The sequence below is a fragment of the Lepisma saccharinum genome, chromosome 9 (assembly GCF_977018435.1).
Source record: "Lepisma saccharinum chromosome 9, izLepSacc3.1, whole genome shotgun sequence".
Classification (NCBI taxonomy): domain Eukaryota; kingdom Metazoa; phylum Arthropoda; class Insecta; order Zygentoma; family Lepismatidae; genus Lepisma; species Lepisma saccharinum.
The window spans coordinates 50,141,095-50,157,177 of NC_139237.1; the positions used below are offsets into that span (position 1 = coordinate 50,141,095).

General features: G+C 31.0%; 1 protein-coding gene across 17 annotated transcripts in view; it reads right to left on the reverse strand.

Moving 5' to 3' along the window:
• Positions 1–16,083, reverse strand: part of bru3 (CUGBP Elav-like family member bruno 3) — a 725,341-nt gene that overhangs the window by 11,662 nt on the left and 697,596 nt on the right. For 11 of the 17 annotated variants that reach the window (XR_014442124.1, XM_083128184.1, XM_083128182.1 and 8 more), the window contains 2 exons: positions 10,082–10,147; positions 4,169–4,327 (listed from right to left, as the gene is read on the reverse strand). Coding sequence is in view for 16 of the 17 variants with exons in the window: in XM_083128184.1 (XP_082984310.1) it covers positions 4,169–4,327; positions 10,082–10,147 (225 nt within the window). In the remaining variant the exon portion in view is untranslated. The remainder of the gene's footprint in view (positions 1–4,168; positions 4,328–10,081; positions 10,148–16,083) is intronic. The other 6 variants (XM_083128188.1, XM_083128187.1, XM_083128191.1 and 3 more) reach the window with 1 other exon arrangement.

The following is a 16,083-nucleotide window of genomic DNA, read 5'->3' on the forward strand; positions in this document are numbered from 1 at the left end:
TTAATTTTATACTGGAAAGTAATATCTCCTTAATGTCTCTTATTTTCTGCTCCTCCACAAAGTTACATAAAATATTGTGCATAGAATATTAGAATCTTGATATGACAATCGAATTTGTAGATGTGAAGAATATCACAAACTTCTTGAATGAAGATGATGAAGTGGGCTGCACAACCGACTGTAATGCTGTAAAGTTTGCGAGTTTAATTCCTTATGCTTCAAAAATGTAATTTGCACAGAGTTTGAAAAACTTGTGGTGTATTAAATGGCACATAACATTGATAAAACTACTTTTAAACTGGAATCTTGTATTTCTCAATTGCAATGCACATCATTCCTCAAATGTTGCTATGAAAATTTCAGCTGAAAAGCTCGAAATTTATAGCACTTACAGTGGTCATAAAATCGTTGACTTTCTCCTTTTATCCAAACCACATACCACATTTCAAACGTTTTATTGCCAAATTGTTGTGCAACTGATGCCCCAATCGTGTTCCTATGAGTTTTATTTCCTAGTCTTCAAAAATGTTAAAAAAAAGGGGGTATTCAGTAAATGCATATTTGTGTTCTATATTGCAAGATTGATTCATAAATCATAGGCCCAGCCTTTATTCCACCATATTCATCACAAACATGTATTGCCCTTTAGAAAATACACAAACATTGATTTTTTGAATGGTTAAACAGAGAGGAAGCAAATTCTATAATAAATGTAGAAACATTAATCATATTTTATTAGTGTATTTATTTTTCTTATTTTACTTCACTTTTCTGTCTCTCTAGTTTAATCAAGGAAATGATGATGAAAGAGAATTACAGGACTTGAACCTGGAATCTTCAGCAGCAAGATTGTAAGTTGACCAATCATAGCACCAAGCCACCGAAGCAGCTGTATTTTTTTAGTGAAATAAATACTTTCAATAAGCTGTATAGTAGCGTTGTCCTCCTCCGTGACTGTGCGGTCTAAAGTGCTGTGCTTTGGGCTCTGACTGCGGGATGGCATGAGTTCGAGTCTGCCTGGGTTCAGTCTCTGGTTTTTCAGCCTATGTATAGGACTGGTGGCAACCCACCATCATGAAGAAATTGGGGAGCTACGAGTGAGTAGCTTAACCTGGTCATGAAAATCTCCTATAATGGCTGGGGGATCAACGTGCTGATTCCACGTCACCCCATTACCGGTTGAAGAACTCCATATCTCTAGGTAGGATTGTGGGAGGGAGACTGGCAGTCGGGAGATAGACCAAGGCTCTTACGGGCTGTAGAGCCACAGGTTATTATTATATTGTTTGTATAGTAGTGTTAATATGATTTGTACTTAAAGAAGATTTGATATATCAGAACAATTACAGATAGATGAGATGTATAAGTGACCAGTGGTGAAACACATCTTGGATGCTAAGGTAGCCAATAGAAAAATTAAGTTCTCAAATATCCTGCCTATTAATATACATGCGGAAAAGTCATATTTCAAGGATCAAGTAACATGTCATTATAACAGTACAATATATGAAGAGTTCCTCCAAAAGTGAGAATGCTTCAATCGAAATATTTGAGCTTGTTTAGTACATACATTTACATGGTACAAGTTTTCAAACAATCTCTCAAATTCATTAAGAATTTTTAGTTCTTTTTTGTAGCTACTGTAAATGGCATATCCTCTCCTGGCATCATGAGATGGCAGGGAGACCATGCACTTTTACTTCGGAATTTTGAAGCATGGAGTGAAAAGGGGATAAGAACTTGTCTTATTTGCTGAGGATCTACATTCATCTTCTTACCAGGTATGGTGTAATTGGGTAGTAGTCGCGTGTGATACTTTTAAAATGTAATATTCATTTTTCTATTTTACTGAAGAGAGAATTATTATACAATTTTTGAATAGACAGAATCTACCTTGACTTTAGAGTAATTCTTCTTCAGCCTGTTGACCAACCTATCTCTCTTGTCTCCCACTCCCATCCCGCAAACAAGAAAATTCAGAAAAGCAATGCATTTTTAACAAAGATGATAATTTCATTATGGTATTTAGAGGTTATATTAAATTTTGTTATTACAAAATATTCTCTGCTTTTCCACTCATTTGTGTGTCATTATTCCTGGTCAAGATTACCATTCATGAATCATCTTTTAGTTACATACCAGGTGCTGTAACCTTGGGGTTCGTTCAGTCAGTATATGCCTTGCACAGTACAGTATCAGGAAGTGCCATTTCATATACGTATTTTTTTTCTTGTATGTACGCATTGCTTTCATTGTAGAATTATTTTCCTGTAGTTTACAGTTATTACAAGCATAAGAAAACAGTTTTTCTTTGTGACGTTTCAGGAGAACACATGCTCCTTTCATCAGACATTTATTTTCAGCATGTGTTCTCCTGAAACGTCACAAAGAAAAACTGTTTTCTTATGCTTGTAATAACCGTAAACTACAGGAAAATAATTCATATACGTAGTTTGTGTGGGAGCAAGATTGACATAAACAATATTATACACAGTGCTCAGAGTGGAAAGTTCCTAGTTGGGGAGGTCCTTCATCGAGTTTGGAGTTAGGAGGGGATATGTGTGTATTGTACAAAATTGAGACAATTCTATAGGTGGATGATGCTTATGCAAATTACCCTAACTGGGTAAATATCTTAACTATGTAATAGCATCCCCTCATCCCCCTTCAGTTGAACACACTCACATACATACACGTAAGACCTAGCCTTCTTGGATAAGTGCCTTGTGCCCTCTTAGAAGTTGGTGCCTATGCTTTGATGGACACCAATGTCCCAATGGAAAAGATTAAAGAAATACTCACTGCACAGAATCATAGTGCAGTCTTTTCTCCTCTGATCCCCTCACAATATAGCTTTCCTATCATAAAACATGGTAAAATAAATAAATAATGAAAACATAGTTACTGAAATAAAATGCCATGACCTCCTTTATTACCCCCAACAGAACACACATAATGTTGATTATGAAATTCCCAGGTACCTGTATGCATGCTTGGGGATAATTTTGAGAGTAAATGTGAGAGAGGAAGAGTAATTGCAGAATTACAATGAAACTGTAATCAACAGAGTGGCTACAAGAAAAGAAGTTATTGTTATAACTGTTGTTGTGTTGGGACAATGGCATTACGAACCACGTAACACAACAGGCTACAGAAGATAGTTTTGTATACTGTTTTCACCACCCTTCCCTTCCCCATGAAGACTCTAAAATTAAATTCAAATTTGTACTGTAACAAATATACCTAAATTGTGTATGCACATATTGTATACTTTTTTTTTTTAAGTATACTAATATACAGTGCATTTTATTATTCCTTTTAAAACCAGTGTCTTTTTGTACATAATTTATGAATTAATCATTCACATAGTATGTAAGTGAAGGACATTCATGACTTATTATTATTATTTCAAAATTAAGCTTAAATTGCACTTCATTAAGACTATTTGTACAAATTCAAATACCACTGAATTGTACTAGTATAGCATAAAATACAGTATAATTAGCAATATTTTGAGGGAGGCAAGACCACTGCCCTAGTAGTATCAGTGTAATGTCTATGTTGAAGGCAAGAAGAGGGGGATTCCTTTAGGTCATATATTTTTAATGCTAATTTAGTATTACTTTCTGCTGCATCACATTATGTCTTTGTGAAATCATATTTGATGGCTTATTTTAAACATATAGCTTCCACACATATAGCACACATCAATGAGGTACATTATAATTATGCATATGAAAAATAAAATCATGTATACTAAGTCCCAGGGCTCTGTGGAGTGAGGGAATGAAATCAAGTCCTTTTCTCAAGTGACTTGAGAGAGCTTGAATGTTTGAGAAGGAAAGGGATTGCATGCAGGGGGCAATGCAACTGTAGCTACCAACAGTTTGCAGCACTGTACGTTGCTTCATTCTGCCCACTTGCTTTCTCTTCTTGTCTACCGTTAAGCACGACGACTTCTGGGACATACTGTAACTGAGACATTTTAACATCCTAGAAATATTAATGAGACATTATGTGCTGCAAGGCATTTTGTAAAATATCAGATTACAAGTAGTGATTTTTGTTTGCTGTATATTTTTAACATGTTAATATTTAAAATAAATGTGAATATTTTTGAACATAAATTCCTCACTATTATAAAGTGGTAAGAAGAAAAGGATCTTACCAAAGCATTTGCTCTGGTTGGTTGCCCGGTCAATGAAGACTTTAGAGCTGATGACATTTCCAAACGGAAGGAACATCTGCATCAATTCTGCATCTCCAAACTCCTGAGGTAAGTGATAGATGAACAGATTGCAGCCTTCGGGACCTGAGATGGAGCAACCTATATGGAAAGAGTTGGAGCCAATATAACTTCCATTCCTGTAACATCATCCATCAGAAACTATGCTCAACTCTACTGTAGTTCGAAAATTATACTATTTTATTTTAAACACTAAATGCACTAAGAATTAAGGATAGGTGATCACATTTCACAGAGAAGCAGCTGGAAGAATTGAAATAAATTATCTCATCAAAGCCTTCAAAAAAGCAGATGTAGGAATAAAGGGCATTAACCTAGAACTCGAAAAAATATGCAACTAAGTCATCACCAAAAGATGTGACAATGACAAAACAAGACAACAAAGATGGTGATTACCAATGCCAATTCTGTATAAATAGGTTTGAGTACGTGTAATGCCATGTTTTACAGTTTCCAGATTTCATCTTCATTTATTTTTGTTTGTTTGTTTGTAGCATCCTTCTGAATAATTTTAAAAAATCATCTTAAAATGAGTGATAGTAAATATTCCAGCCAAATCACTAAGACATATGTTCACCAAAGTTTCAAGAAACCAATGTATCTTATGCTCTTAATTTGATCAATGCATAAATTGAGAACTTAGTACTAATGATTATTCATAACTTACTAGACACTTCATTTGATAATACATTACTAATTAATTTATTACATGCAGTATATATATCGAAACACATATATTTACAGTAATCAAATCTTATATTTTTATTTAGTTGGAATTACATATTTTGCTTTTTCATATTCACCTTATGAGTAAGAGGCTTACATACTACAAACTAGAATTGGTTGAATAATACTTGGTATAACAGGAATGTGTAATGCATAAACTTCCATAACAAGTTTGAAAATTATACAGTTTAATGTAGCATAACTTTTTATCATAAATACACAAATAAAATATAGAAATCAGTAACAATACTTTATTTGGAGATCAAGATGTTCAGGGTCATAACAGTTCAATTGATTTACACTTAATATTTTTTAATGTATTATGCTACATGAAATTCGTATTTTTATATATATTTGCACACAATGCATTTTATCTTATACTGTACCCAGGAACAAAATGGAAATAGCAATAATTATTATAAATATGGAACTTATATTTAAAGGTCAGAGAGAGACAACAATAAATGTGAACCAATTTAGAACTTTAAACTTCACATTAATGTAAAAAAATATTTTTTACATTATTTTACAGTACTTTGAACTCGAAAAACTATGATTAAATCCCAACTGTTAGCAATGTGTTTATCTTCATTTGCTTATGAACAAATTGCTTATGTGCAAATTTTGAAGCATGTGATGCATTACTACAAGGAAAATATCTCATATCCATTGCAAATTTGTGATGGTTACTTTATTCTTAATATATTTAAAAAAATATATAATGGAAGTGAATCATGTCTGCTTATTGAAGATAATATCAATATATTCTCATTTGATCTTGTTATCTCACCCTCTTTTCCACATGACACTCAAACACATCACACACACACACACACAACCATGTATCACTCAATTTTCATCAATTTATATTGATAATTTTTATTCCAAATATAAGTTCATTAATATTTTTCTTCCAAGTTTGCATAACCACTGTGTATATTACAAAATAATACAGTAAATTTTATTTTTGAAGCAGTTATTCTTTCTATGATGTTTTTTCTAGTGCTCCACAACTTTTAAAAGTTTACACTTTTATAATCACTTGCATGATATACAAAAACGTATGTGGCTAGTCAAGGATAGTAGTATAACTTGAACATTTTCTGAGGAATTAGATTTATAAAACATCACTAGAAGAATGAAAATCACTTTAAAAATAGAAGTTATTGTATTATTCTGTAAGTTAAGTGTGAAGTGACTTTCAATCTAAATTTGATCAATTCAAATACATGAACTGAATATCCATTCAATATGAGCTATAATGCTTTTCCTCAGTATTATCTAGGCAAATGCACAAAATGGGTTATGCTCATAATAAATGGTAGTAGTATTATTTTAAGAATTATTTAAACAATTATACATAAAAAATATAATTTGTATTATGTTTTTATCATTTTGCTTTTTGTTAAGGGTCAGGTTAATATGAGGCATTTCTTATTCTTGTTACTCACCCTACCACATATACTATTATTTATATTATTGTTTATCTATCATGTGTAAGAGTTATTATTATGCATATTGTATTGAATAAGTTTCTGCATTAGATTTTGATACATTAAAATAAGCATAATTTCAATTCATGATGCTTATTTGGGGAACTGAAATAACAACAAAGATGATTTAAAATAGATCATGCTGTAAATTAGTTACGTTATTATAATGCATTAGTTTGAACAGATTAGAAATATTATTAGAAAGATAATGCATTCTTAGTTCTCTAATGAAGTTTATGACTACTTGAAGAGAGGGCACTGTTGTATTGATAAATACATTTTAATGCAAATTTCTATCTTTCAGCAAGAAAGCCAAAATATAATCAATGAAGTTATTGTGACTGATAAAATATAATTCGCACAGAGGAATGTGAAAATATGTTAATTTTACAAAGATAAACTGGCAAATTTCTAATTAATGTTGTAATGTTATTTGGATATGGAGCAAATAGGTAAAATGCTAATGAATATTCAGTGAGCTAGAATACATAAAATAAATAAATGATACAAAAAGTTAATCACACTGAAAAATGTAATGGGTGTGTGTTAATATTGTTGAATGAAACAATTACTAACGTTAGCTCATAAATGTGTTATATTTGTTCAAGTGAGTAATTTGTATTATAATTAGATTGACAATAATTTTTTATAAACACTTAGTTTTTACTCTTAATGTTATTTTAATAAATTTGTAGTGATGTAGAAGTAATTAATCATGGATGTAATAAAATGAATAACATAATTTTGCCTCTTCTTAATATGTCCATAAAGTAGATTTATAAATAAAAAATATGAATTATCATAAGAAGTAACCATAGAAACATGTGATATTAGGATACAAAACTTTGGTGTGTTAAACACATGCGTTTTTGTATACAGAACTGAAATGTGCAATGTTTCCTAATAGATACGAAATAAGTCTAAGCTCAGGCTTCTGAGAAGGAGATTATAATTTCTCATTTGACTTTTCTATTATTGTTATCAAATCAAAACCAAAACACATTGAGAGACAGCCTGAGTTACATGCAGTGTTGCCAATTTACCACCACTAAAAGGGAATTAAGGTCATGTAAAGAAGAATGTGTTGTTTATGTATTTTATTTGAAAGAAGGGCACATTGAAATGTGACAACATGGTGCAGTGAATAAATAACAAAATTGGCAAGATCGATTGAGATGCCAAAACGATAAACAATTTAAATTGAATGGATATATGTAATCAGAATTGTTCCTGCCACCTCAATGAATGTGCACCAAGCATGGCCAATTGACAATGTTGAGTTCTAGCATGAATATGGGTAGTTATTTGCTACTGCCCCTTCAACAATTTCATTTAATTTACATTCTTCCTTGCAAAATAAGTTTGTTATTCAATTATACAATGCATAAAGTTTAATTTTCATATATGAATTTTATATTATTTATTGACTGTAAAGTTCCTTAGTCATATTTATTGATTCTGGGAATGAAATATTTTTGTTGATGTAAATATATATCAGAATTATTTTTTTTTAAACACAGTTATATATGTAGCACAAGCTTTGTGCTTCTTATTTAGTACATGATCCTAAAGCAGAAGTTTCGTATCTGCAACCTACAACTGAACATGGAAATATTATAGACGCAGAAAATTATTTGCCCACATTGAAAGTTATACACTGAGACTATGCAATTAGTGAAACATTTTGCTTCTCTCTAGTATTTTAATACATGTGCAAGGCAATCTACTAATTGTTAAAAACGTTTGTTTCAGCACATGATATCTTATTAAATATTGTTTATTCAGGAAATTTCCACTGTGGAATGCCCAGAGAAGTGGGGATGATTGAATGTAAAAATACTATCATTGTAGACGTGATTAAAAGATATTACTACTTCTATCGATTTTGTATATATACGAGGAGTTATCAAAAAGTAATTGAGCAATTTTTTTACAGCTAAACGGAAATGTATTCACAAAAACTGAAATATACATTTTGAAGGTTGAACATTACTCTACTTTTCCACATAACATCCATTCACATTTATACATTTGTCGCACTGTGACACCAATTGTTCGATGTCCATGCGATAGAAATCGTTTGGCTGTCACAGCTTCCGTGTCGCAGATGAAGTGTTTGCCGGTAAGGTGTTCCTTCAGTGAGCCGAACAGGTGAAAGTCTGATGGGGTCAGGTCTGAACTGTATGCTGGATGCTTGAGCATTTCCCAATGCCAGGAATTAACTTTTTGCGTCATTGATGCAGCCACATGGGGATGAACATTGTCATGGAGAACGATGACCTCCTCCAGAGATTTTGTTGGACGTTTACAGTGCAGAGCAGCTCATAGATGATCCAGTGTGGCACAATGTGCAGCAACATTTATAGTTGCTCCTTTTAACCCAAAATCTGCAAGAATGACACCCTGGCTGTCCAGAAAACGGTAAGCAAAACCTTTCCTGCAGACGGGGTTGTCCTGAATTCGCTCAGGGATGTAATGGAAAACTCATGATTCGTCCCCGGTAACAATGCGGTCGAGGAATGCGTTTCCAGCCCTACGGTACCGGAGCAAATGCTCAAGACTGTATCCCATATGGTCCTCCATATGCTGTGGTGTGAGCTGTCTGGGGACCCATCTTGCTGACACTTTGCGATACCCAAGTTCCTCATGGATGATGGTGTATGCACTGCCATATGAAATGCCCACTGCATCCACTGTTGTTTGGATTGTTGACCACCTGTCCTCCTGAATCAATACCTCAACTGCATCAACATTGCTCTGTGTGTGGGATGTGCGAGGCTGTTCAGAACGGGGTTCATCGAAGCCATTTACATGCCCTGCGTTGAACTTTGCACACCACTTACATACATTTGTGAATGTCATGCACTTGTCACCATACACTGCACACAACTCACGATAGATTTGAGGTGGTTTTGTCCTTTTGACCACAGAAATCGAATCACATTCCGCAGCTTAACTGTGTGGAATGTCTGAAGCGTAGTTCCCATTTTGAAACAACTGCCTATCGGTGTGCACAAGGTGCACACACCTGCCATCTCATGGAAAGGTGGTGAAATACATGTACTTCCAAATGTATATTTCAGTTTTTGTGAATACATTTCCGTTTGGCTGTAAAAAAAATACTCATTTACTTTTTGATATCCCCTCGTATATATATATGTACTCAAAATGGTATGAGTTGCAGTATTTATTCCTGTCCAAGATTATCTAATCATAGATGCTTTATGTTTAAATTCCATTCCTAAATAAAAATCTCGCAATTATATATTAGATCAAATGAAATATAAAAATTCCCCACTTACATGTACATGGAAAAACTATAGAATATTAAATGTGCAAATAAGACAATTAGTTGCGCTTGTTTTTCCAAGTTACACAATTACTAAAGGAGCAAATAATATATATGCACGAACTTCTAAGCAATTGCTTTGAAAAATTAATGACACACTTTATACAACACCAAGAAATGAAATACACAAAGAACTATACACTTTACACAAATAGCTCTCAAGAAGTCAGTTTTAACTGTTTATGGCAAAGAAGTAGTGCCACAGAAATAATTTGGGTGTATGAGTGCTGTATTATTAACACACACATTAATGCATCAAATTTTCACCTGAAATTTGAACTTGAATAGGGAAGTATCTGCATGAGGCCACATAATTGGCAGGTATTAGAAGGCCTGCAAATAAAGGAGAAGAAATATTTTGATATTGTCGAAGGATTGTATAGACACACTGAACACATATAGAGGGGTATGCTGGTCTGGAGCTATTGACAATTTTAGGGCAAGGCTTCTCTTGCCAAGTATTACAGAACTTAATTTTCGAGTATTTGTTTTGTATTCTAACAAAATATTTCTAATTTAATGTTTATAAAGTGCTATTGATACATCTAACACTTTGTAACTGTATCATGTTCAGGAAATTGGAAATTTCCAAGAAAGATCATATTTGAACTTTATCAAATATGAAAAGATAGTCATTAAAATTTCAGTGTCATTATTAATTATAAACATAATAATTTATCAATAATGTCATATTCTAGTAATTGTAAGATTTGTTGTAAACAAATATAAATATGTTATACAAACTGCATCTTTTTCTTGTCCTTAAAGTTAGTAAAATAAGCAATTTATTTTTAGTGTATCTATATCTTTTATGTTTTTAACAATTGAATCCATTTTAGCAGAAAGTTCATCAATTTCTTATGCTAATATAATAATAAAATTCAAGCTGTAACTAATTTTCTATGAATGTAACTCATAAAAATATGCAAATATTCTTTTATATTTAGTGTTATTTGTGAGTTTAATATTTTTCATATATGTATATATAATTTACTAAAAATAAGAACATCCAATTGATGTTTTGTTAATATCTCCAGAACCAATGATTGATAATAAAATACAAGGGTTTGGTTGAGGAAGAACTGTACTACTTTGTACTACATAATTTTACTATATGGTTCATGATAATAATGTTATTTATAGCACATGATATTATGGTGCAATTGAAACTATTTCATGAAAATACTTTACTTTTGAAAGATAAAGATTGAAAAAATTTGTTCATATTTACATTAGCCCATTAAACTGCTTCTTGATAAAGATTTGTTGTAGGAATGTGATGATATGGAGATGAAATGAAAAAATTATTCTTCTCATATAGAGGCTGTCCTAAAGGCAAATATTGTTCTCACACAAAAATTTCCACTTATGTCTCGTTCAATAAAATTATTCAGAAAACTTATAGTTAATACAAACTTTAAATGTATCAAAGATTTTGTGTGTTTCAAAAGCATATCCATATTTTTTAAGTATTAAGTATAACAAGTATACTGAATATAAAACAATAAATTAGACAAATTTTATATACATGTGAATGTGTGTAAAAATTATCTTGGAAGTAAAAAAGACAACATTTAAAATATAATAATTGCAAGTTTCTCTTTAAGTTCCTTCATCCAGAGATGAAGTATGCATAATTCCTAAAAGGGTCCTTTGAGTGGCCTGTTGTATAAATAAAATGTAAAAGAATATTACAGAAATTCTCATTCCTTCAATCTAATGCAGTATCATATAATGCCAACAATTTATTTTTGAAAAAAATCAGTTGGTCTAAGGGTTATTGTAATTTGCATCCACAAAAAAAAAGAGCAGAAATTCCACATGAATATTGGTCTTCATTATTGTTATTTAAAATTGTTTAACTGATTTGAATTCGATGAAACAAAAATTAAACACAACTTTTTGTTAACAGATTAAAGTCATGATTGCACATAGTGGGAGAAATATGAAACATATATATTACATTTAGAATATGTGTAAAACTATTTTCCTTATTACTTTATTAAATACTGATTAGCTACATAAGCATTAGTATGAACAAAGTGAAACAACTCACCTCTCCTATGCCTGAAAAATTGTTTGTTACACAAAAATAAACATATTCTCAATATCAGGTGAACAATGTGACTAATACTTAACTGCTTTTTCATTATTGACTCGGTAAATTAAAGGAATTTGTGCAGCGTAGTAAGATGTAATGTTAGCATCTCTAGCACTTCAATGTAAATCTTAACATTGTCTAATGTCTTGCAAAGAAAAAGCATTGGCTTATTTTACAAGACTCCACTACATTGTTTCTACTTTTTATGCAATATCGACTTATAACATTAGTTTTTCATTTATATTTTAGTTAATATCATTTCCATTCTTTGTTAAATACAATCAACTGTAATTTTGAACATAGATAATGTTTTTAACTGATTTATCAATGTTAAGTAAAATATATGTTTTGTAACAAATTTGTCTACATATTTCCCTTATCATTATTATTTTTCATAATAATAATAATAATAGCATTCATGTTAGTCATGTTTCCAAAGACCTAAAAATTCAGGTAACCAGTGGAGACTATATATATTGAAAATGGAACAATTTTTATATCCATATTATTCTTTAATCAGCATGTGTATTATATGTATATGCTTCTGATGAGCATAATTTATAATAATCAATATATGCAATGCAATATGTACCTTACATTGTTGTACTGATTAAACTTTTCAGTTCATGAACAAGGCATGTAATATAACATTCAGTATAGCAAAACTAAAGACAATACACTTCAGCAATGCCAAGAAATTACCACAGAAGTTATTCATTGTATTACATATGTTAACTGTGATGAATGTGTGGTAATATTAACAATTGAACAATGTACTCTGTACACATCAATTGCTGTTCATTATTAAGCTTCCAGCAAGTAGCTTAGTGCTTACTGCTGCCATTTGTAATCATTTTCTGAAATACTGATAACTTTCTGTGCATAAATAAAATCTTACAACAAAATTTCGCCATACTTTTATCTGTGTCATGCCATAACAACTTTTCAGGGTAACCAACTTTCTTCTTAAGAACTTATTGATGTTCAATAATATACTATAATTAGATTTTGTATTGCTATTTTGAAGTACAAGTTCCTTCCCAATATTTAAATGTACTCAAAATACATGAAAATTATAATTCAATAGTGCTTTAAATTGTGTTGCAACACATTCATGTCAATAGCTAATATATGGGTGGAAAAAGGGTAAAAATCCAAAAAAGTAGATTTTACAAGAGAAGGAAAAAAACATGATGTTAGTTTAGGTTGGGTTAAGTTTGGTTAGATTAATTATGGGGTCCACTTTAATGTTCCAGAAAATGGACAAAACTCTTTTTGGGCAAAACTGGACTTTTACCCCTTATTTCCCAAGGCAGATAAAAAGGTATGATGTATGATAAATACTGCAAAATTGTTATGATTATCAAAAATAATGTTATTGTTTCCAAAAATATATGACAAACAGTTCTGATAATAAGTTACTAAAATGAATAAGATACTGTGATGGTGATGTATTATGACGTGAGAGTGACACAGAATAATACATTACTTTAAATTTTGCAATGAAATATAGGACACATTAATTTCTCCTTATCAATGTTGTAGATATAAAATTTAATTTGGTATGCCTTTCCAATTTATTTATATTTAAAAAGTTTGGAAATATTAATCATATCAAACTATCAAAATAAACCATTTTTACTCCTGTGCATACATAGCATCCAGCAATTCAACCTAAAGTAACACACACAGGGAAAGAGAAAATAATAAATAATTTACAATTAACTTACTTTAAATATACACATTTCTTCCAAGTATCATTCAACCAAATGTTAATACTTAATACTTACATATGCATAATAACTACCAATTAAAGTAGATGCTATTTCTATACTATTAGATGTACATTATTATAATAAACATTTAAATCTATAAGAATCATAAGCTATTAAGTTATAACTATTATAATTTTTAAATATTTTTACATAGTTCATGTTAACACACTCTTCTAAGATTACAGCTAAGTCAAGGGTTTCATGAAAAACACTGTAGTGTATTATTAAATTTTATATTAGTTATTGATGAAATCTGCCTTAAACTAGAAAATAGCTAAAATAAATTAATGGTATTCTCTATTATATAAGCATAAAAATAACAGTGATTGCAAATACTAAAATTCTGAAACAAACATATCAAACTAATTTTAAATTTATTATATGAAATATTTATCCTACATTAAATGTATATCACAATATATATGCACACTCTATGAATATGGAAAGTTCCCATCAGTTTGGATAAAATATTGCTAATGAAGTGCATATATATTATGTGGTAATGCATTTTCAGTGCATTTTTTTTAAAGATGTCTGATATATTTCTAATATTTCTAACTTTTTGAATGTTTAATATCTAACCAAAAATGATAAGGCGAGAAACATATATAATATTGGGTTATATGTGCTGTTTCCATGTGATTGCAATTCTAATCCATTAAACATTTCAAAATAATTACTGTTTTCTTCATCATAGCATAAACAGGGTGAAGAAACCAGCAATGGGTTTAAAATTTTGAACAAACTTGAATTGCAACAATACTAACAACATACATCCTCACATTCTAGGTGTTTTTCATGGTATACCTTGTAATGCAAATTAGTCTGACTATATACTTGGAAAGGAAGTATTGATGCTTATCTTTAACCACAGTGAAGAGACGGCAAATTTATTATACTCAATATAAACAAAATATGAACATATGGTGATCCATAACAATGATACAATACAACTGTTTTAATCTCTGTAATGAAATCAGCTCTAAAAAACTAAATAAATTCTTTCAACAAAACAGATGAAAAATATGTGCATTGGTAATAATTTTTAATAAGATTATAAGCAAATTGTAAATCCATGCAATTTTAGTTGTACTATCATTAATAAATATTTTATTCTAGTTGAATCCTTATATCATCATAATTTGCTATTTCATTAAGTTATAAGTACAAATATAGCCATATATCTCTATTATAGTCATATACAAAATAGTATCGATTTTTAAAGATGGATTTAAAGAAATAATGGAACTCTTCTTGTAGAAGAATTTTTTAATTTGAAATTTCAAGCAGTTATTGAGATTGCTAATGTAGTTGTTGCTTTCCAAAAATTGAACTTTGCAAATGTAACATGCAACAGACTTCAATGAAACTTATTAGATTAAGATAGTGTACTTGCAATATAAATAAAATATTCGCTTAAAAAGCTGACAAGCATTGTAAGATTGTTTTTCTGCACTGTATATATATTCAAGAAATCCATGCAAAAAGCTTACTATAAGCAATGAAGTGTGATTAAGTATTATAAAATGGCACATTAATGGCATGTTCTAGTGATGGATGTTCATGTTTATTCAAATGCAGTGATGGCACCAGAGAGGGGGGTGGGCATGAGGGAGAGCAGAGAGCTCCTGGGTTAATTAGTATATCTGCCATTCCCCCACCCCCAAGCATACAAGATATGCAAGTTTCATATGCGATCAGAATGTATGTTAAATATTACTGACCCTCTTAGAAAACATTCCCTCCACCTCTCCCCCACCCATTTCTTTCTGGTGCTATTCATATTGAATGTTAAATATCTTAGCCTACTGACTTTTAAAACAAATATTTTAATGGGTCTTAATTTTATATTTTAATTAATATTCCAAATATAAAAGCAAAATCAGTTATTGACAAATATAAAATTTCAAACTGGAATGAATTCGTTATTCATTAAATGTGATTGGTACTTGTTGCTTCATGGTGAATAAGGCTGCTGCTTTTGTTCTGATGTTTTGGAGAGTTGTTCTCTCTTTAATATTCGGTGGTTTGGGGTTTCAAACAATTGCAGTCGAGGGAAATTGAATGTATACTAACTTCTTCCAGAGCATTTTGATATTATATACAACATCCAACCCCCCTCATATGGAGTCAAAAATTAACAAGCAGAAAGGAAAATCCCCTGCATCACCCTTCAAATACCCTCTTTCTAAATCATCACCTGCACTCTTGTGTGTAATATCATGAACAACCTTGAGCAACTAAGGATATCCTGAACAACAAAATTTTCATCTACATAGGTTTTTTTAACCCCCTAAGTGGTCTGTTAACACAATTCAGCATTGGTCACAATTTTGTTCCCAGCAGTTCCCAAATCACTCCGAGATCATGCACAACACAAAATACATGTGTAC